At 51.3% G+C, this 22,370-nt stretch overlaps 1 protein-coding gene across 4 annotated transcripts in view; it reads right to left on the reverse strand.

Moving 5' to 3' along the window:
- Window positions 1–22,370, reverse strand: part of ZMAT4 (zinc finger matrin-type 4) — a 209,000-nt gene that overhangs the window by 68,414 nt on the left and 118,216 nt on the right. For all 4 annotated transcript variants that reach the window (XM_054049702.1, XM_054049701.1, XM_054049704.1 and 1 more), the window contains exons 4-5: window positions 9,097–9,186; window positions 1,086–1,242 (exon numbers count right to left, since the gene is read on the reverse strand). In XM_054049702.1, coding sequence (XP_053905677.1) covers window positions 1,086–1,242; window positions 9,097–9,186 — 247 coding nt within the window. The remainder of the gene's footprint in view (window positions 1–1,085; window positions 1,243–9,096; window positions 9,187–22,370) is intronic.

Consider the following 22,370-nt stretch of genomic DNA (forward strand, 5'->3'; position numbering starts at 1 on the left):
TGGTACCCACGGGATCCACACCTGGCACCCAAAGCACAGGGCGGTTTCCAGATGCTCTCAGGGATTGGGGACCTCTGCTGCACCTCTGCCTAAGGAGCCTTCTGAGAGCATGCTCCTTAGCGCAAACAAGTGATTCCCACATTCCTTCTGGTAAAGGGGATAACATTTCCCAAGCCAAGTCCTGGGAAAAGGACAAATGATACCCTATGCATCAGCGTTTGCAGTTAGAAAAGCAACGAAAGCACACACGGAGAGCCAAATCCCCTTATTTAATCACATCCAAGATTGATGCCCATGATGTTAGGTGGGATGTAAAACACTCAGCTCCCCAAGGACTGGACCGCACCCATCTGCAGGACCGCAGCCCGGTTTTCCTGCCAAGGTTAGCTGGAAGAAGACTCTGTCCAAGCATCCTCTGCCCTGACAACCACAGGGGAAAGTTTCCTTATTATATTAGTGGTTTGCAGGGACTTCGTGGTTAAGCAAACAATAGGATGGTTAAATTAGCCAATTCCACCCTTTGAGTTTTTAAATGTGAAAGTTAATAGGCTTGCATCATTGGACCGCTGCGGAGGAAAGCGTGAATGCCCATCTGGGCAAAAATCAAAAGGCAATCGATCCAATGGTTTTTAAAGACTGGATTTCCCTCCAAGGTAAAAGCAAATGATATTCGGTTCTGTACAGTAACGCGGAAAGTTTATTAAACACTTTAGATGAGCTGTTGAGTAACTCCTGATAATTAAAGTGAGATTTGGCCATTCATGCCCCGAGGAGAGACTGTTTTCCACCCAGCAGAGCGCTTTGGAAGCACGGAGCCAGGGACAGGACTCTGGCCCAAGGGCCCTGGCTGATGAACCCCTAATCTGCATGAACAAAGCAGGCAGGAATGAGCATCAGCAACGTTCAAAGGTTGTTATGACAGCAACACAGATGAGCGGCTGCACCTCCTGGTCTCCAGCACTCAGTTATCCATTCCCTGCTGCGCAGGCACCGAGCCGGCGCCTCGGCCGTGCCTCCTCGGCACAGTGAGCCCACACAACCCCACACCAGACCCTTGTGCTCCAGCTCGCTGCCTCCAGACCTACCTGTGGCCTTTAGTGCTGGCTGTTCACCTAGCAACAGTTTTAACCTTTTGGCATGGATTTTCCCTTGGTAATGCGATTCAGCCACCACTGCTGAGGTAAAGGACATGTTACACAGTGTGCAGCACTTGTTCTTATCCACCGAGTCACCATCACTGCCCTGGGTGGAGACAAAAACACAGAAGAAGAAAAAAAAAAAGAAAAAAAAAGAGGTGTATAAGCCCACCGAGCACAGCCACGGAGAAAGAAGAGAGAGAAATCCAGGTTGTTACGCCGAGGCTATGGTTTCTAAGCATTTCCCCTCCTTGTCTCCCCCAGACTTACTCCTGCCTGGGGATGATTCCGACCCTTGGGTGCTCCTGAGCCCCCAGCGTCTCTGCTTCCATTTGTGCGCTGGGAGCTCATCCTTTGTGTTGCCCATGGCTGTGAGGCTCATCCATCCCTGCACACCCTGCCCTCCTTTAGCCTTCATCCCTGTTCCCTCGCTGAGGGACTCATACCAGCCTGGTGCTTTCCCTGCCATCAGCGCTTCCTCCTGCTGTGATTCCATAAGAGACCCCAAAGCAGCAAAGGAGAACAGGATAGGGGGTGTCAGCCCTCTCTGCAGGTAGGAAAAGCAAAGGAACCAGCGGGATTCATGCGAGGCTCTCATGGCTGCTGTGACAGAAGTAGGGGTCACTCTTTGCAGTTACTCATCGCTGCATCTCTATTTTTACGTGTAAGCCCTGACTTAATGAGAATATTGTCTCCAGCCTTCACTATGGCTATTCTTGTAGGGATAAAAGCCGGCGTGCCTCTGCCCAGCTGTGTGGCTGGGTTGTGCACCCACGCCAGACACCTCCTGCCCCTCTGCCTTTGTCCTTCTCGCCCCTCAGAGGAATCTTCCTTATCCCCCACCTCATGCAGAGACCAAAGGAGAGATCGGCCAGAGGTCAGGGAGCCTCGGCTGCACCCCAGGATGTGCTCCAGAGAGCCCTGCCCGCCTACAGAGGAACCAGGCTCAGACCTTGCAGCAACGACACCGAGATAAGAAACTGGGAGGCACACACAGCCTTGTGCTAAAGACAGGAACAACCACACGCTGGAGGGTCTGCAGCAAGGGAAAAAAGAGCAAAACACTTGAAAAAAACACATCTATGCTCTCTGCTCCTTTCCCAGAGGTGGATTTGGAGCTCTTAAGCACTGCCAGATGAGAAAAGACAATCATAAAACCTCCCGGACCTCTTGCAGATAATGGTATAAAACGCCCCCAGAAATCAGCGCTGTGGCCGTAGCTCTGCTGGAGGAGCTGCGCAGTGAAACGCCTGCCAGGAGTGATGTCCCTTGTGAGACCTTGGGCATCGGCCAACGGGAGACTGGGAATTTTATGGAGTTATGAACATCACCCTTCAACGCTTCAGTGCCACCAAGAGGCTCTCATGGCTGCGGTGACAGAAGTAGGGGTCACTCTTTGCAGTTACTCATCGCTGCATCTCTATTTTTACGTGTAAGCCCTGACTTAATGAGAATATTGTCTCCAGCCTTCATTATGGCTATTCTTGTAGGGATAAAAGCCGGCGTGCCTCTGCCCAGCTGTGTGGCTGAACTCAGACCTTCCGCTTCTCAGCAAACCCTGGGAGGAGATGGGGTTGCAGATGGAGGTTGTGTTTTCCCGTGCCACTGCGCATCCTGGATCCTGCCCGACCCCCCGGCGCTGCTCCGCGCCCGCCAGGCACCCGCTGCCCTGCTCCATCACCTGCGCTGGAGGCACCAGCACGACCACAAGCCCCTGGCACAGGGATTGTCTGTGTCTGCTGGTTTTTCTCCCCATTTTTCTGGGGGTTTGGGCACCCTGGGAGGCTGATGGAGACAAGGAAGCAGCCAGGGAGGGCTGAGGAGAAAAGCTCACCGACAGCCCCGGGGCTGCACGTCTGCCAGCAAAGCAGAATTGCTGCTGCCAGCGAGCGTATATGAACAAACGGCTTCCACAGATACAAGCGAACAAACAAGGAACAAGCAGAGAAAAAACACATTTGCATCATTAGTCACAATTAATTAATCAATCTATTCCACAAAGGGAACTGGAACGGCATTTAGGGCCAGAGATATTTCCCAAATATCTCAGTATGTTGTTTGGCTACTAAGCACAATTTATAAATGAGCTCTTCTGAAAAATCCTCCTCTGTGCAGAGCAAGACCTTCCCAAAGCCAGGAAATGACCTGCTGCGTGCAGGTAGTTAGCATCCCGCCCCATTCCCTGGACAAGATGGTCCGATCTGCCCTCTGTGCCAGGTAAAACTCCCTCCGGTGCTGAGCCATCTGGACACAGCCGCACTCTTCCTTCTTTTGTTGTTTTTTTTTAAAGCAAGTATTCCAAACGCTTGTGCACAGTGAAAAAAAGCAAATAATCTGCTTTTTGCAGTCTTCATTGCACAATAACTTGACAACAAGTCATAGAAGCACCCTGCAGCTCATCCCTGTGCAAAGACCCAGGCGCTCGCGGGGGCACCGGAGCTCCCGGCGCTGGCGGTACGGCATCCAAAATCCAGCTCCCCTTTTGCAAACATCACTCTTGCATTCAGACAGAGAAGGAAGAAGAATTAAGAGTGCGGGGAGCAGGCAACGGAGGGTCTCCTGCCCTTCTGCTCCACCCTGGTGAGGCTCCATGTGGAGCCCTGTGTCCAGTTCTGGGCTCCCAGAACCAACCTCACTGTTGACACCCAACTTACTCTTTAAGGTCATTTTCTCCCCAGAAATAAGCACGATTAGTACAAGGACTGATTTTTATCACTTTTTTTTTTTGTTGTTGTTAACTATAAATCAACTTGAACCTTAGGGAGAAATCTCAGGAGGTGATAAGTACTGTTCTGAGTATAATTTGCACTTCTTTTAAATAGATTTCTCTCAAGATATTTCATGTCTTCAAAGGGAAATCACTTGAAAGTTAAGAGCAGAGTGAAAAAATCCAAGACTCTATTGATCATCAGCGGTGGCAATGTATAAAGAGCCTCCAAGAAAGCTCATTTGAAAATCTGATACAGTTTGGTGTTTCCGCACCAGGGTCTCTTCTTCTGCCTGCTTTGCTCTTCAGTGACATTTTTCCCTTTCCAACCTACTTTCACAGAGAAAGTAGGTTTCCAGATGTTTGGGCTGGAGTGTTATTAAGCCTTTACCCCAGTCTGCAGCATTTGCCAGCAGGATGGGTTCCCTCTGCTCCTTCAGCACTCAAACGCCCTGCACAGAGCGCCCAGGCAGGATCCAGCCCTGAAGGGTAATTATGCCTTCTCATTTGTCAGCGGCTGTTTTACCTGTAACCAGATGAGCCCCGGGAACCCGATCTGGGTGGTTTTTGTCACTCACTGAATGACACCGCGTTGACAGGATTGTGCACCCAGCTGGTAAAATAACAGCACTTGTCGATCAGGGTTGCCAGGCGAGTGCTGTTGGGTTAACGCAGCCCCAGTGGGGCACAGGGCTCAGCCGACCTGCAGCCTGCTCAGGGCAGACACCTGCTCTCCAGGGTGCTCTGCACCCACGTGAGCGTTCACCCATCTCTAGGGATGCTCTGCACCCACGTGAGCGCTCACCCATCTCTAGGGATGCTCTGCACCCACATGAGCGCTCACCCATCTCTTGGGATGCTCTGCACCCACGTGAGCACTCACTCATCTCCAGGGATGCTCTGCACCCACATGGGCACTCACCCATCTCTAGGGATGCTCTGCACCCACATGAGCGCTCACCCATCTCTAGGGATGCTCTGCACCCACATGAGCGCTCACCCATCTCTAGGGATGCTCTGCACCCACATGAGCGCTCACCCATCTCTAGGGATGCTCTGCACCCACGTGAGCGCTCACCCATCTCTTGGGATGCTCTGCACCCACATGAGCGCTCACCCATCTCTAGGGATGCTCTGCACCCACATGAGCGCTCACCCATCTCTAGGGATGCTCTGCACCCACGTGAGCGCTCACCCATCTCTTGGGATGCTCTGCACCCACATGAGCGCTCACCCATCTCTAGGGATGCTCTGCACCCACATGAGCGCTCACCCATCTCTAGGGATGCTCTGCACCCACATGAGCGCTCACTCATCTCTAGGGATGCTCTGCACCCACATGAGCACTCACTCATCTCCAGGGATGCTCTGCACCCACATGGGCACTCACCCATCTCTAGGGATGCTCTGAACCTATATGGGCACTCACCCATCTCTAGGGATGCTCTGAACCTATATGGGCACTCATCCATCTCCAGGGATGCTCTGCACCCACATAGGCACTCATCCATCTCCAGGGATGCTCTGCACCCACATGAGCACTCACCCATCTCCAGGGATGCTCTGAACCTACATGGGCACTCATCCATCTCCAGGGATGCTCTACGCCCACGTCTGCACTCACCCATCTCTTCTCACCGCTTCCCTTGCTCCCACGCCCAGCTCAGTCTAAAGCAGCAGCAGTAAATAGGCACTAACATCCCAATTTAGTTTCCATAAAGCCCACACAGGCAACTCTCTAACCCCACGCTGCACAAAGCCAGCCAACGTGCAAGGAGTATTTCTCCCGTTTGTTTTCACAGCCTCCTCCAGACGATCCCTTCTCTCCAACCTTTGCAGGGAGGCAGCACTGATGGGGGCAAACGGCCCCAAACTGAAGAACCACAAAGCAAACCATGGCCTCAGAGATAAAGCATCTGTTTCCCAGTGCTGACATCACTCCTCTCCCTCCTGCTCCGTAGCTGTGCTGGGCCAACCTCATTTAGAGCCCCTCTTTTTGGAATGTTATAAACTTCAAAGCAAGTCTCGTACATCCAGCAGAATTAACGTCAGTTATTCAGCTGCTGTTAACAAGCTCCTAAAAGGCGTAATCCTCACACGGGGCCAGGCAGCTGCAGCCCTTGCTGCATGTTCCTTAAGCAATCCTCAGGAAAAAGGAAGGATTTTTATTCCTCAGATAGAAATCTGCTGCCTTCATTTCCTAGGTTTTACTAAGAAAAGCTTATACGAACCCTTGAAATACGGCACTGTAAAACTGAGCACTGCGAAGCATCTTTTAAATCTGAGTTAATTTGCAGTGCATGAAGAAGGTGCTGCTGCTGAAGAGCTATTTTCCATAAGGCTCTGGGTGAAGTTTAGCCCACCTGCCTTTTGGAGCCTGGTTTGAGGGTGGTACGGGCAGGGAGAGAGTGCCCATTTAGGGCAATCTGAACTGCTCATTAAATCTCAGAGCATCCCAGGACCTCTCAGTTCTCCCAAGGAAAGCCAGCTCCAAGTTAAACGAACAGGAGCTGAGACTCCCAAGGGAGCCACCGGCATCGCTTGTGCCTCAGACAGGCACAGCTCTTGGCTCAACCATCCCCACCGCCTTCCAGGACCTGTACCACCCTCAGCAACACAACATCCTGCTGTCTTCCCTCAAACGACTTATCCTGACTACTATGACCCCTTTCTTCTTTAAGGAAGGTGATGCTGGTTTTACTGTCTTTCAGTAGTATCTTAGAGTTAAGCAACAAGAGTTATGCTCTATTTGTTCTACAACACAAATAAAATCCTAGGAAGGATTTTAAGGTTTTTCTCCCATCTCCAAAAGCGTTTCCTAGCGCATCAGAAATTCTCACCGCGTCTTTCTTGGTCACAAATCAGGGTTCTGTTTTTAAAAGGCAATGAGGAAAGGCTGATTGAAACCGATTCTCCAGCCCTGGGAGCGGCGAATGAGCCTCTGGGTTTCAGAGGGGCCCTGGCACAAGCTGTCACCTTCTCGGGTTACCTTTCAGCTGAAATGTTAAGCGGAGATTTAAAATGAAAGGTCAGCAGTCCCTCCGTACACCAAAGACGAGAGGGTTTTCCCCTCCCCCACGACAAATTAAACAATAATGAACAGCCCAACAACGGAGCCGTCATCCAGGGCAAGAGTTAATCGTACAAGCCTCGTACTTCTTATAAGGAAAGGATAACGGGCGCTTGGAGAAGGCAGAGTATTTGACAGCCCCCAAAGAATGGCAAATACCGCCCTTTGCCTCACTGAAAGGTCAGGCAGCAAAAGCCATCCCGAGCCCATGGCATGGAGCATCGCCAACTGCCGCAGCTTCACCCCCCTCCTGCCTTTTGGGAGGAGGACAAGACCTTCAGCTTTGTGGTCAAAAGGATGCAAATCAAATGGCATGCGGTCACACGACAGTGCAGTTTTTGATGGGAAAAAAAAAAGCTAATATCCTCTTTTTAGCCGGTTCTACACAGAAATTTAATTGGTTTTCACGAATTGGTGTTCACAAATAGTTTCTGGTAGTCGATAAAGCCGGTGTGCCATGGACTGGCCAACGTTGAGGGACACGTGGGCTGTGCAGCTGCACTCTGCCCATGGCCACACTTATCAGGCAGCGTTAGCCGTGTCCTAAATATTTCTGCTCTCTTTAAATGCAAAGGCTTGGCTAATGCAACAGGGATACTTCAAGCTGTAGACATTGGCAGCTTTCCCCTGCTGTATTTTATAACATAAATAATTGTAGAATTCAGGTCTTGTATCGCCTATCGTTCACCTACCACCCACGGACTCGTTAATTCATCCCCACTAAGGGCACAGCCGAGCATCCCTTGGCAAATTCAAGCATCAGCAAACACAGAATTACTTTACTCCTCACTGTTGTCTTTCACAAAAGAAACGGGAAGCAGTTGAGCTTTGACTTCTTTGAGGTCTGTTGCGTTCTCTGTCCCCGACATTCTTGGGCTAAGGTGTACAATTGCAGCCGTGTGGTTCCTCGTTAGTTGTAACGAAGCGCACTAGAGAACCGTGTTCCGAGTTTATGCGTGCGTGCCCACCGTACCTTTCATGTTCAGTAATTAATAACTCAATAAAATACCGTGAGACTGATGTTAAGGGGTAGATTGCATCTACAATTACCCTGTGAGCAACATAAAAGTCCCACTAAAATTTTAATTACTGCGCGAAGGAGCTTTCAGATTCCTTTAGCAAAACTCGCACGCTTCTCATTTTAATTAGAAGATCTCTCACTAAATATTGATAGTGTTAAGCCCTGTCACACGCCCATAGATCTGCGATGGTTGGGATGCTATCTGCTAGGAACTTCACCAACCGGCCCCACAACAGGGAAAGGGCCAAATGAATAATTCACTGGGAATCAGCCCCTTATAAATTCAGTTGTCTTTCGCTGCCTGATAAATGGCTGTGAGCTGACTCCGTTTCCTCAGGTTTGAATGCTACTGAGGAACCTGATAATAATTTTTCAGAACATGGGCTGATCACAATCCTGCACAAGAAGCTTTTCATACCCAGCACTCCCTTTTCATCCACTCTCAGGAAAAATAGGGTTGGAAGAGATCTCCGGAGCGGCTCTGCTCTCCTTGGACCTCTCCCTGGGGCTTCCAGCAATGCAGCAACGACAGCGCAGGCATTCCCTGACCTCGCACAAGCACCACCGTGTTGGGCGTAGGCACAACAGCTCCGTGCACGTGCTCACACCACCCTGTGCACGTGCACACCCCGCCTGCACGTGTGCGTGCACACCAGCTCTGCACACACCGGCTCCAGGCGCAGCACCACCGCGCTGCTCCCCGCTGGCCAGGCAGCAGGTCTTGCCCTCTCCCCGGCATCCCTCGCCCTTGGGAATGCAATCCATTGCTGCATTCCAGCAGAGAACTCCAAGAGCAGCCTTTCAGTGCCACGCAGCCACCCAAGGGCGCGGGGCTCCTACAGCCGCTGCCTCACCTCTGCCCAGGAGCTCACCCACCAGCGCTGCTCCGACGCTGAATAAGTGCCGCATATTTGCTCGCAGCATATTTTTTTCCCTATAAAGAACATTCCAATAACTAAAAATGCAATTACTGCTGCTGATGCAGGTAATATTTCTTGCATAGTTTACTGAAAATCTTTTCCAGTTACTTGGCATTCCAGCTAATCTAAACGTTACCTCTGGGTACCTGAGCACCGGTGGCTGTAATAGGAAAAAACCACTGTAGCACAGAGTCAATGATTCACAAAGCAGCTGAATAAACAGGGACTTAAATTATACCCACGTTTTCTGACCGGAGTTTTTTAGCTGGACAGCCTCCATCTATGGGATGAAGCATATAATAGAGGCGAACTTTGCTGGCATGCTTCCGACTCTGGAAAAGGAAAAGAGAAAAGAAATGAAAAGGCAAGAAATGAAGTTACAAAAAACAAGCAGCTCTATTGCTGCACACACAACATCACTCTGCAATCAGATTTCAGCCCTCCTTGATAGATGTATCCAATGGGGAAGGAAAAAAAAGGGGGAAAGACCCAGGTGAGAAGAGGTTCCCAGAGCTCTCCACTGAGCCGGAATGAGCTGTGGGATGATTCCGATTCCTGCCATTAGCAGGAGAAAGGATGCAGCCTCGCCGCACTGTGATAAGTCCTTCTGCCTGCAGCCCCGCGATGATACAGTGGGAATAGAGGCGTCGAGAGAAGAGCGGTGTTTGTTATCAGACCATTTCTATAGCAGGAGAGACTGAAAAGAGAAGGGTTATTTGGCTTCAGGCGGAGGCGGGACGGCATCGTGAGGGATCAGACGCACAAACGAACGCACAGCTCCTACACTTAAAGAAGAATAAAGAATAGAAGGGGTAGAAAGCCTCCCTCTCTAGGAACCAAGCCCGCTGGTGCCTGCCAAAGGGTTGAAAAGCATTTCTCCCACGGGGAAATTATCAGATATTTGTGCGTACGAAACCTACTGCTTTCCTCACACAAGGCTGGTGGTGACCCCACAGAGGAGCGTGGGGACTACGTGGATCCTGAGCTGCTTTTCCTTAAGCATTCCTAAGGGGAGTTGAGCAGTCAAACCTGCCGGACAGCCATGAAAATGGGAAGGTTTGTTGCTCCGTGTCAAGCAGTGCCAGAGGGGGAAAGTACAAGCCTGCCCTGACGTTGGCTGCTGCAGGAACCATCCCGAGAGCCGGGCACCGCTACGAGGTCGCTCTGCTTTCCCGAGTCCTGCCAACACCGTCCCCACCGCCAGGGCAGAGGATGAGGCAGACCATGGGCTGGTTGAACACTCCTTCCAGCATCGGCGGTGGCCACCAGTCCCTCCCAAAAGTTGCTTTGCTCCTGCAAAACACCGGTGAGCCGGAGCACGGGCTGCCCGCAGCAAAGCCCACCAGGACCTTCTGGCACTTCATCCTAAGAAAGACACTGAGTAGGTAATTCCTTTTCAAACATTATTCACAGCCCAGGAGGGTGTAGAGGGATCAGGGAGAGTTGGGAGACACCAGGAGGAGACCCTTCTTCAGGCAGAGCTAGAGAGGAAAAGGAAAGATGGAGAGATGTTCTGCCATGCCAGTATCCACCGACAACGCAATCCTCGCCACTTGCAAACCATAAAGGAAGATTTAAAAGCTTCCACAGCAGGAGCACAGACATAAACCTTCCCAACGCTCACAGTCAGCTCTTGTCTTCCAGTAGATGTGAGGAGAAAAAGACTGCAACTACGCCATACCTGCATCCAGAGCCCAGGCTGCCCGGCAGCAACTGTTATGCAAATGTTTTCCCTGCATCTCCATTTCCGATTGCTTCACAGAACCACAGCACTGTAATATTATCATTTCAGATCTCAGATTTGCAATTTTAAAATATTAAATTACCATTAGCGTGTTCCGGAATGTTCTTTTTCCTCTGGTGTGAACTCGGATCTAAATTTGCAGACAGTTATATTTGTATGCACAAATGCGACTATGCGATATTTCTTTTAATGGAGCAAATCAATCAAAATAAATAACATCAAATATCTTTCCCTAACTTGTCTCCCTGCATGTCTTTAGGAAATGTGACCTCCTGCAGTCACAGCCAAGCAGAGGAAATGTCCAAAGCTCTGGCTATCGGCAATGAGGAGTCCAGGCAGTGACAGTGCAATTAAGAAATGACAAAATAAATGTTGGAGGTGCAAAGGAAAGAAGTGTGGAGTAGTCTTGGAGTTCAGCAGCTCTCTGACTCGCTGCCCAAAGTGATGCTGGGCTGGACTGCCCTGGTGAGGGTCCGCATGCTGGAAAGTGGGGAAGGGCGTTGGGGAGGTGGGCGATGGCTGTGCCTCACTCACCAGATGGGTGACACCGCTTGGGTGGGACGAGGCATCACGGTGCATCACACCACAGACTTTGGATGGAGGCCACTCAAACACAGAATCACAGAATCACCAGGTTGGAAAGGACCCACTGGATCATGGAGTCCAACCATTCCTAACACTCCCTAAACCATGTCCCTCAGCACTTCATCCACCCGTTCCTTAAACACCTCCAGGGAAGGCGACTCCACCCCCTCCCTGGGCAGCTGTTCCAGTGCCCAATGACTCTTACTGTGAAGAATTTTTTTCTGATATCCATCCTGACCCTCCCCTGGCAGAGCTTGAGGCCATTCCCTCTTGTCCTGTCCCCTGTCCCTTGGGAGAAGAGCCCAGCTCCCTCCTCTCCACAACCTCCTTTCAGGCAGTTGTAGAGAGCAATAAGGTCTCCCCTCAGCCTCCTCTTCTCCAGGCTGAACACCCCCAGCTCTCTCAGCTGCAAAGGTGACACAGCCAGGTCCCTTCATCTTCTCCCTCTACTGAATATTTACACCCTCGGAGCAGGCAGCCTCAGGCCATCCTCCCCGCAGCCACGAGGCTCTTCCCACGGCTGAGGGCACCCAGCACATCACGACGCCAACTCACACACAGACACAGGTGCCCAATTCAGGGGTTTGTGGGGCTTTCACTGTTATATTGTGAAGTGAGAAGGCGAGATTTTAACAGGAATCGTTTCAGGTGTTGCTTTCTGTGCCATAAATGATGTCCAAATATCTGCATTTAAAGGCAGCAAAGCCTCAGCCTTCTGTAAAACTCCTCTCACCTTTATTTATGCATTTGTCTAGATTTATGTAAGCGAAAGTAGAGAAATAACTTATGCTTGGCATAATTATTTAAAACTACGTAGCTCCTTATGTAGCCTTATTATTCTACGCTTATAAAAGCAGAGCTTAACATCATCCCTGGCCTTTGCAAGCACGTGGTGAACACCTCATTCCCTCTTGGGGAGAGGAGGTAGCGCAGCCCATTTGTCACCCATTTTATCTCTGGTGTTTTCTACATTTACATGTGTATTTATCATCCTAACACCAAGGCAAGAGCAAAGTGATTATTCTTAGCGTGCTGCTCCCGAACAGCCCTGCGGGTTCTCTTTTCCCCTCTGCAACGCAACTTGAAATCAGCAGCTCGGAGGCATGAGAAGGGCAAGAACCAAGGAGGGGGTGGCACAGCCCCAGCGCTCCAGACGGGCTCTGTCATCCCCATCGGAGGTCCCGTGTGTTTGAAGGAGCTCTGGAGGCCACGACAACACGAACAGGAGAGACAGAGGTGAGCACGACCAGAGCATCACCCAGGCGAGGACCAAGAAGCGCCGGCTGCGCCAGCCGAGCATCCGCTTGCAACCAGCATCCAGGGTATTACAGATACACGAGGAAAAAAGAGACCAAAGGCAGAACTACGTACAGGAGTCAGGAAACCGGGATAAAGTGGGATCAGGGCACATCCAGCTCCCGCTTTGATCCATGTACAAGCCTTAGAAAAGACAAAACCTTGGCACGTCTGTAAATCCACAGTCTGGAAGAGGAAGAGATGCCTCTTTGTTCATCGATTTTACCTTAGGGTGCAGCACGTATTTCTGCGCCTGTGAATATTTCTTTTACAGCTTTAGAAAGCGTTGTGCCAAAGATGCTTTCGCTTCAAGTCTGTGTCTCTAGAGTCTGGAAACAAGTCCTGTAGAAGGCAAGAAGTCTAGCTTAACACAATGTGCTTTAAACCCAACCCTCTCTATGCAGGGATGGGGGAAAGCTTAGAAAGAGCCTGTTCTTACACTGAAACTGCTGACTTCTGCAATGCAAGCTCGTGTGCTCATCAATAAAAGTAAATAAATGGATCATTTCTATCTATATCAAATCTACTTTAATACAGAGGACGGCAGCAGAGTTCTGGCAATTCAACCCTAAAACATAGAAAGGCAAAGCCGAGCTAAATTCTGCTATGAAATGCAATTTGATTTTGCATCAATCGAATTTTTGCAGCACAGTTCTGCCCCGAGCAAGCAGCAGCACAGCGAGAGGAGACAATTGTGTCTCTGTAGGAGCAGCAGCAGCAGCTGGCGGGACCCCGGGAGCCACGGATGAGTTGGTTCCGGAGGCAACAGCCCCGCTCGCTTTGGCCCACGGAGGGTTTGTTCACCGCCATTGGAACGCAACAACCGCTTTTAGAAACAGCAGCGATGTCCCCGGGGAGGACTGAGGTGCATCTCCCTTCACTGCAGCCCCAGTGGAGGCTTTAGCGCGGGGTTTTCTGGGCTGTGCAGACACGCAGAGATGCCCCTTCCCCACGCTCTGCCCGGGGGGACGCAGGAGCCCTTCATTCAGCACGAGCTCCACAGCCCGCGGCAACCCCGGGATCTGCTCCTGCTTTGCACCACTGATGTAAGCTGACCTGACAGTGTGAGATATTTCACCATCTTGCGAGGGACGTCTTCCTGTGCCCCCAACCACCTCGCCAGCTTCAAATCAACCCTTTCTGCTGCCTTCCTCACACTGCGCTCGCAGCTGGGCCAATTTCCCTATTCCCCGTAGCTCCTTGTATCATCTCCCGACTTCTCCTCTGGCAGCACCACATTCTGCTTCTCCTCCCTCGCTCTCTCTCCTCTATGTCCTCTTCTCCAGCCAAAGGCCAGAGACAACCACACGGGGAGAGGCGGCCGCACCGAGTGCCAGCAGAGAGATGAGGAAAGGAGCTCTAAAGGCAGCCCAAATAGCTGGCGCTTCTCTTAGTTTACAATAAACCTTTTTTTTCAGAAGCCTGTTGGTTGGGTTTTAATCATTTTAGTGCATGCCGTGTTGATTTTTTTTGTGTGCTGGCAGTTTCTTAATTAAATTGCCATGAAACATGCAGTCCTGTGATTACACCGGCTTTATTATCTCTATTAGCCCTAAAAGTAATAGCATCAAAACAGACCGAGTTATTTTGGCCAGCCCAGCTCCTTACGCCTCCTGCAGAATGCCAGCTGTGTTCTCCCAGTTCTCCCTACTCCGGTCCCTTCCCGGGGCTCATCCTGCTCCGAGGTGGTGCCAAGGCAGGAGGGCTCCGCGGTCACCCCCCAGTGCTGCCGTCCCGGCTCCGCGCTCGCTGCCCTCCCAGAAACTTCCTCCACTTCCCAAGTGGCAATAGGCTCAGCGGTGACGATGCCGAGCGTGCGGCCAGCTCTTTCCAAGCGCTTCCTTGTGAATTACTGGGCCAGCCGACTCAAAAAAAAAAACCACCCCAATGTTCTAGATTTCATAATCCCTGCCAAGCAAACTTCCAAATTTCTGCTGGAATGGACCCAATTTATTCCTCACATGGTGATATAACAACATCCTCTGCTTTCTTTTAAATAGAGAACAGAGGTATTTTCAGCAAACGCCTTCCCTTTTCTGCCTCCCCTGCCCACAGACCAGCACGCACCATTGTCGAGAGCCCCGTGCTTCGCCGCAGAGACAAACTCCCGTCTGTTATTCCAGACGCCGCTGGGTGCCAATGTCCTTTTTCTCCCTTTGTAATTTTTGCAAAGCCTCATTTATAATTTAAGGTCATTTCTCTCCACTTCCCCTCGTTCCTCCGTGAGTTAATTTCTTAAACAGCGTCTGCTCGTGCTCGCGACTCGCTGGGCACACAGATCGCGTCCCTAATTCCCAATTGCACCCAGCTGAACTTTTGTCCTGATGGAACTGCCTTCTTCGAAGCAACAGGTAGGCATCCCACGGGTTTAGACATCAACTTGCTTACACAGAAAGGCAATTACAGATGATCTATTCAGCTGAATAACTACCATCAGTTCATCTTCTCTAAACCCATGATCAACCCTCCACGCTCGCGGGCTGACTCTGAGCGCGGATCTCCTCTCCAGGGCCACCCACAGCCTCACCCGATGGGTGCCTGGGCCAGGGAGCCATCCACAGCCCCCAGCTGCTTCTCCCAAATCTTCATCTAAAAATGCAAAAAGCAAGACTTGGGAAAGTCCAAGTGAAACAAAGAGAAGCGCCCTGCTGCGCCCCAAGACAGCGACCCGCGGGGCGTAAAGGTGCTGCTGCTCTGCAATCGCATGGAGGCAGAGCGTCCAGTCCAAGCCCAACAGTCTTAACCCTAACAAACCCTGATGTTTCATGGGCCACCTTCATAAGAGAAAGACCTCACCTGCTCGATCCTCCTTCACAGCGTGAGCTCAGAGCACCTGTGGCCGCACGAAATGCATTTCCTTCAAGAGGGCTCCAAAATGCTCTTTCCAATCCTCCATCCCTGAAATATTAAAGCTGCAAAGAGACCGGGAGGGCTCACGCCAGCGGTGTAAGAAGCCTCTAGAGAAAACGGTTCCTACACTGCGCTTGGACAGGGGAAGAAAACACTGCCTTTGGTTTTTCCCCTGGTGCAGCCCCATCCCAGGCAGACTGGGCGCACAGCACCAGCCCCCTGCTTGGGTGGGTGCTGGGGGACCCTGGGTTCCTCCCACAGCACCCCAAAACCCGGCCCTGTCCTCTCACCACTGCTGATGCAGATGGATCCCAGCTCAGCTCTGCAGCTCCCGGTGGGACAGATACCTGCAGACCTCCAGAGGAGCCAGGCAGGAATTTTCTGTCTTGGAAACCACCATTCCAGCTATGTACTCTTTAACTTTACTGCTTCCTATATCGATTTTGACTGTAGCCAAAGTATCTCTTGTCCAACAGACTGCAGCGTACCCTGCAGAGAGGAAAATAACTCTCTTTACAGCCTGCTGCCCGAGCAGCGTGGCACCAGCAGCAGCGCTCAGCACCCACCCCGTAGCCTGCCCTGCAGCCCAGCACCATCGCCCACAGGCTTCTCCTCCTCCCCAAATGCACCAAATGTCCCTTCCCACTCGACCTCCTCTTGTTTTTCCCGCAGAGGACCTTACGCCCTGACTAATGACACCAGGAGTTCACTTTTCTGATGGTGTTCAGGGATTTCTTACGCACGTGCCAAGGGAATGGAGACACGGGGGATGGAGGGAGCAGGGTGAGAACCTCCAAAACGTCCTTCTGTCTGCAAGCGACACCCTTGATATTTGCCCGCAGCCAACTGGTGTCAAGCAACAGCAGCTCAGGTTTCTCAGCTCAAGCATCTCTGCCAGTAGGAGCTGATGCTTGAGGTGTGGATGAACTCCATTGCTGGCACAGAACGATCGCCCCAGCGTCAAGTGGGAAACAGAAGAGACAACACAAACACGACACGTCCTCCACACACAAGTCACCTGGTACCGGCTCTGCAGCGCATCACGCGCCGGCAGTGCTGCTCCCATTCCATCTTTACGTGTCTGAAACAACTCACTTCTAAAGCGCGTCAGTGCCAGTCACTGCGGAGAGGCGCTCAGCCCCGGTGCAGCACGTGGGTGGCTTTGTCACAACACACGATGATAACTAAAGATTCTGCTTTCAAACACCTGGAACTCAAACGCGAACTTGGGTTGCGAGTTTGAATGATTAAAGAAAAGCTTTAAGAGTGGATACCCGGAGCAAGCAGGTGCTCTCCTGCACGCCGGGAGCAGAACGGGGCAGCCGCAGGAGTGCGAGAGTGTCAGGGATAGACTTACGGGGGCAGATTGGTAAACGGAGCAACGTTTCTTCGCTTCTGTTCCACCTAAGCTTCATGAGACATCCCCCGTGCCTCTCCATCACCATTGACCTCAGGGTCTCATCCCTGATGGGTTCTACCACTGCTCTGAATGTACCTTTGCACTGCAGCTATTTTTAGACAGAAACGGGACTTTGCACAGAGGCACCTCGGAAAGGAGCTGTATGAGAGGGCTTTATCTGCTCCGCTGCTGTTTAGTGATAGATGTTGGCACTGGGTGTGCATTAAAAATAATGCTCAGCCATTAACGTTGACACCAACATAGTAACACCGAGTCTTGTAAAGCACCATTTCATCCGCCCTGGTCTCCTGAACACACTGCAATCCAGCAGCCAACGCTGCTCCGGAGAGTCTCCGTTTGCAGAAAAGGGAAGAGGCAGCATGAGCACCTCACCATAAAACACTGACATCCACGTGTCTTTCACACACGATGTGTGATCACAGATACCTCAACACACTTTAATTGCTGCTGTTAGGCAGCACCGCGTGAGCCGAGTACCGAGGTACCTGCACAAGGTCTCTACGTGCACACATAAAAACCAACAGCACCTCCATCATTTTTGCAACTGAACCATAAAAAAGCTTTTTTTTACCCTTTTTCTCTCCCCAAGCCCAGGTTCCCCTACCAAACACCAGCACAGTCGGCAGTCACAGTGATGTCTTAGCAGCCAGTGGAAGCTACAGCATCTGTACATCACGGCAGAGCAGGATCTCGGCGCTGGGAGGTGTAGGAGCAACAGGGAGGGCATCCCCTCCACCTCCATCCTCAAGTCTCTCGACTTGAGGATGTTGAGACTCTCAACAAAGCAAGCCAGCGCTTAGCAGGTAAGTAGCAGCAGGGCAGGACGTGCAAACATCAGCGTTCCCTTCCATGCCCCACACCATCAGCAGCTCGCTGACGCACGAGAGCCCGGCATAGGCTTCATCTCCAGTTGAAGTGTGGTCCTTCCACTCCTCCATCCTGGAGACGCCTGCAGCACCTTCTGCCAGCGGGGAGCTGGCACCAGGCACAGAAAATTCCAGCTCCTCGTCCTCTAGTGCATTTATTTTGTTAAATAGAGTTTGTGCTCTTCCACTGCATTAATATTTCAGACACAGGATTGCCTTTCTGAGCACACACATCTTGATCCTTAAGGCACTAATGTGCCAATAGTAAACAATGTTTATTATTCCTTCAGACAAGCCATCATTTTATGCAGTTTCCCAGGGAAGGACGGAACTGGAAGCAGATTAACCCAAGCACCACTCCAGCCCCGCGCAGACGAGGAGTATTGATGAGTCTGTCGATACCGCTCGCCTGCTTCCCTCCAGAGACAGGGTGAGAAATTCTAGAGAGCACTCGGCTCCAGAGAGGAGCCAAAGGGCACAGCACTTTATTTGTTCTCCCCAGTTTCCCTCTGCATTTGAATTTTAATACACTTTGCCTCTGCCCTTCCCAAGCTGCTCAGCTCCACCGCAAGCATTTAGGTGTCATTCCCTCATCCCACAAGGTGAGCCAACATTTGCATGGCATCTTCCTGGGCTTCTCTTCCTACAGACCTGGAGCGTTTCTTCATTTCAAATGACAAAGCAAAGCACCACCTGAACCCCAGAAGCAATAAAGATTACAATGGAGAAAAATGTTAGAGCAGCTTAAGGACCAAATGTGGTAATGAATATGCAGCTCGGGGTGGAATCGGAGAGCAACTTTGCATATGTGGTAATTTTCCTGCAGGAGTTTTCAAGGAGAAACTTAAAAATAAATGGTAACATCTTCCTAATGGCTCTGAACACTTCTGTACAGAGATGAGGACTTGAAGCTAACTGAAAAAGCTCAGCTTTTTAAATTTACGGAGCAGCTCACCAAAGAGATTGATGCAACCTCTCTCCAAGAGCGAGCTGGAAGGAAGTGCTAAATCTCAGGTGGTCTAGAGAGCATCCAGCAGCAAAGAGGCTTCCCACAGCAGAGAAAGATGAGATGCAGAAATACAGAAAAGGAAAAACTCATCTCCAATCGCATTGCAGTAGGCACAGTACATTTTCTTTTTCTTCTCCTCCTGTTCATCAAGCCCTGTAGCACTTCCCAACCCCCTGGCGCTCTCTGACCCTCCCCGATTCCTCCTACCCCTTCCCCTTGTAGAAGGCAGCAGCTGCTGCTGAGCGCATCAAGCAAACGCTGAAGTGGCCACGCAACTGCGAGAGCTGCTGATCCCAGGGCAGCAGCTTTGGTCATTTTTCTGCCATACCTCAGAGGGGTGAATGGCATTAGAATAGTGATGCTTTGCTGATAAAAGTCACAGGAGCCAGATGCGAGAGGGAGCTGCTGTAGCACGAACCGTGTGCTCTGAACCCCAAGCCTTTCGAGAGGCTCTCGTGGCTCCTCTGAACAGGCTGTGCGAAGGTGCAGGGTAGCTGCCTTCTGGTTTGCCCACCTACAGGTGTCATTTAAAGGAAAAACATCAATCCCTTCACTTCAAAGTTGAGCTTGAAAGACACCCACTGTCTGTGCCATCAAAGCAGAGCAAGAAAGGCACTGGCTGCGAGATGCTCCTCATCCCTGTGACCGGCACGGAGGCTGCCAGGCCCTTCACTGCAAACCTGATCCTTCCCACCTTCCCCACTGAGGACAAAGCTGCTGTGGCACGGCTTGGGCGTCCCCCTGCTCCAGGAGCCGGCAGACGCAGGCAACAATTAAAGAGAATCAGGAGGAGGCTGCTTCCAACCTCACGCAGACGGAGCATCCCAGCATGAAGAGCTCTGCCAGTTGTCCCCAACCCTTGAGAGTGGGCAGCAAGGAGGTCTGGAACACCCCAACCCCACCTCAGACAGCCCTGCACACACAGCCACGATCCACCCGACACAGGAGGCTTCAGCATCCCCCTGCCCTGCTCCGGGATGCCTCACCTCATCGGGCTTCCTCCTTCCCCTTCGTTTGGCCTGTGAGGGAAAGGGAGAGCCAAAGCATGAGGAACGCTTGGCATTTCAAGGAGAGACTTAAAAATAAATGGTAACACCTTCCTAACGGCTGTGAACGTTTCTGTGTAGAGATATATTGATGGAGCAGCACAGCGAGCTATCACCTAGCGAGGCTTTCCCCAGGCATCCGTTGCTGGATGCTGTATTCCAGTAGCAGCAACGGGAAGGGAGATTTCTGACACTTCAGAGGAAAAATAAAACATATTCATTTGCTTTAACAATTAAAACATTCAAACGCATTATCTTTAGGGCATTGGCAACATCCCCCTCATCCCTCCGTTACTGCTAAGCCATATCCTCAAAGCATCCTCTCCCGACACTCAGCACTGGGGCTCACGAAGGCATTTTCCCATTCGGGCACCTGCAACTTCATTAGGAATCAACATCCCAAGGCCAGGGACTCGGATCAGCTCTGCCCTGAAGTGCATCCTGGACAGGCGAGCGGCACCACAGCGATGGAAAGGAGAGCAAAGGCACAGCAGCCACATCAGACAAAGCCACAGTTGCACAAAGCACATAAAATAAGGGCAGGATTTTGCTGTGTGTCAAGTTGGAAGCAAAAATATGCTGCAGACACACTGATTCTTTTGTCATTTTTCCACTACACTTGCCCTTGGAAATAATACCGCTTAATATTGCACGACTGACATCAAATTATTTTTTATTCCTGGCAAAGCAGCGCAGGAGAAGAGAAGAGTTATCGGTTGATGATTTGGAGAAGGGGAAGAGACAGCGATTGGAACCAAGCATTCCTGTTTGGCAAGATAAAAACATCCCCTTTCATAGGCTGTTTCCCTCTATTTTCTTACAGAGAAACGTCTGATTTTGGATGCACAAAGGAGCCAAGATTTCAGTGCCTGGCACAAAGGCTGCAGCTCTCATTCGGCTGCGCTAGAGGGGTGGCGGATAAATCGCCTTTCTCTCTAAGCTCTGGGCTCAGCGTAGGGAATGGTGTTGCTGACCAAACTAAGCCATGGTATGGAGGAAGATGTATTCCCAGTGCCATCCAGGAGCTGGAGGCGGCAGGTTTCCAGCAGAGCCTTCTGCAGGGACCTTCACCTGCTCTGAGCGGGAGGCTGGGTGCGTTCAGGCACCGCTCAGCTTGCTCCGCACGCCCCTTCGTGCTGCTCCTCGGCACGGGCAGAGCCCCACAGCCCAACACCAGGGTCCACCCGAGCCCAGGCTGGTCCCAGCGCCCCACCAGCCGCTCCTTCTATCCAAACCCCAAAGGGAATGAGCACTTCAGAGCATGGGACAATCCCCCATCCCCAGCGACCACACTGAGCCGGGTGGGAATGCCAAACTATTTTGATGCATGACACCAGCCCAGAATCTCTACTTGGCAGTGTTTCACTTTTCCCCCAGGAAGGTCAAGTCAACTCACAATGAAAGTTTTGCTCTTCACAAACAATTCATTTACGTCGCGTTTTCATCCTGAGCTTTGATAGCAACAATATTTTACCCTCAATTAAAAAGCTGAAACAAAGATTAAACGAAAACTTATTTGCAGAAAATCTTGTCTGCGGAAGTTGGTATTTTCTGTGTGAAAAGAATCAGTCTTGACCATAGATTGCTTTTTAAAAGGAAAAGAAAGATGTGAAGATGCGGCTGCTTTGCAATGAGGAAGAACCAGGGAACTTTGCATTCCTGTGTTAAAAATTACCTCGCAGCCAGGGCAGAATGGAGCTCAGCTACATCCAACACCACAGTCTGGTACAAGAACAGTCACGTTGCGAATCCTGATGTTATAGAACTGAACATTCTGACACAGACCAGACCTGCTCACCTGGCCAGGGAAGAGGAACACCTCACAAGGAGGTCCCTGGCAAGAGAGTGGCTGTTCCATTCCTGGGGTGTCAGACCAAACTCCTCCTGAAACGGAGGCAGAGCAAGAATCCTTTGCAGAGATACTCTCCAATGATTTTCCATGATTAATGTACATGGGGAAATCTCACACCGCTTGTCCGAGGTCTGCCTAGACACAGAAGCCAAGTTCATCTAACAAGTGACTCAGTACAAATGATTTGCTCAGGTCTCTCCAAAGCCCATCCAACCCGCGTCGGGAAAAGCCGGCAGCGCTGCAGAGCGGTTTTCCCTTCACATTTGCAGTCAAAGCACATGGACTCGGGAACCTCCCCCGCCAGGCTTGATGCTGCAGTGAGCTGCCGGCAGCCCAAAGGCTTTGTGCATCGGCCACACAGAGCGAAACAAGCAGAGTAAGGCTCAGGGCTGCCCAGCGAGCTCCACGCAGGCACATCTGCCACTCACCCCACCTTCCTCGCAATGCCTCAGGGCAGCGGCTCAGCCCTCTCGCTGTGTCTGCTTCTTGGGACAAAGTGATGTCGGTGAAGAGATGAGGAACCCAGAGCAGGGCAGGGGGATGCCGAAGGCTCGGGGGGATGCCGAAGGCTCCTGGCAACGCTGGCTGTGTTGGGCAGGTTGTGGTGGAGTGTGTGGAAATGAAGGGTGCTTCAGGGATCCTCACTGCCTTCTGTCAGGGGGGAGGGATGATGGCAAAGCCCTTCCAAGCCAGGACAAGAAGAATGCGTTATGCTCCAGGAGGGTTATGAGAACAGACAAGCCTTGAGCATCAAGCGTCGAGCCTCCCTGTCAAGATCAGGGGCTGCTGCAGGGACGCAGTGAAGTGCGGTTCCACTGTGGGGAAACAGCACTTCTCCAGCTCAGGGA

The sequence above is a fragment of the Cuculus canorus genome, chromosome 26 (assembly GCF_017976375.1).
Source record: "Cuculus canorus isolate bCucCan1 chromosome 26, bCucCan1.pri, whole genome shotgun sequence".
Taxonomy (NCBI): domain Eukaryota; kingdom Metazoa; phylum Chordata; class Aves; order Cuculiformes; family Cuculidae; genus Cuculus; species Cuculus canorus.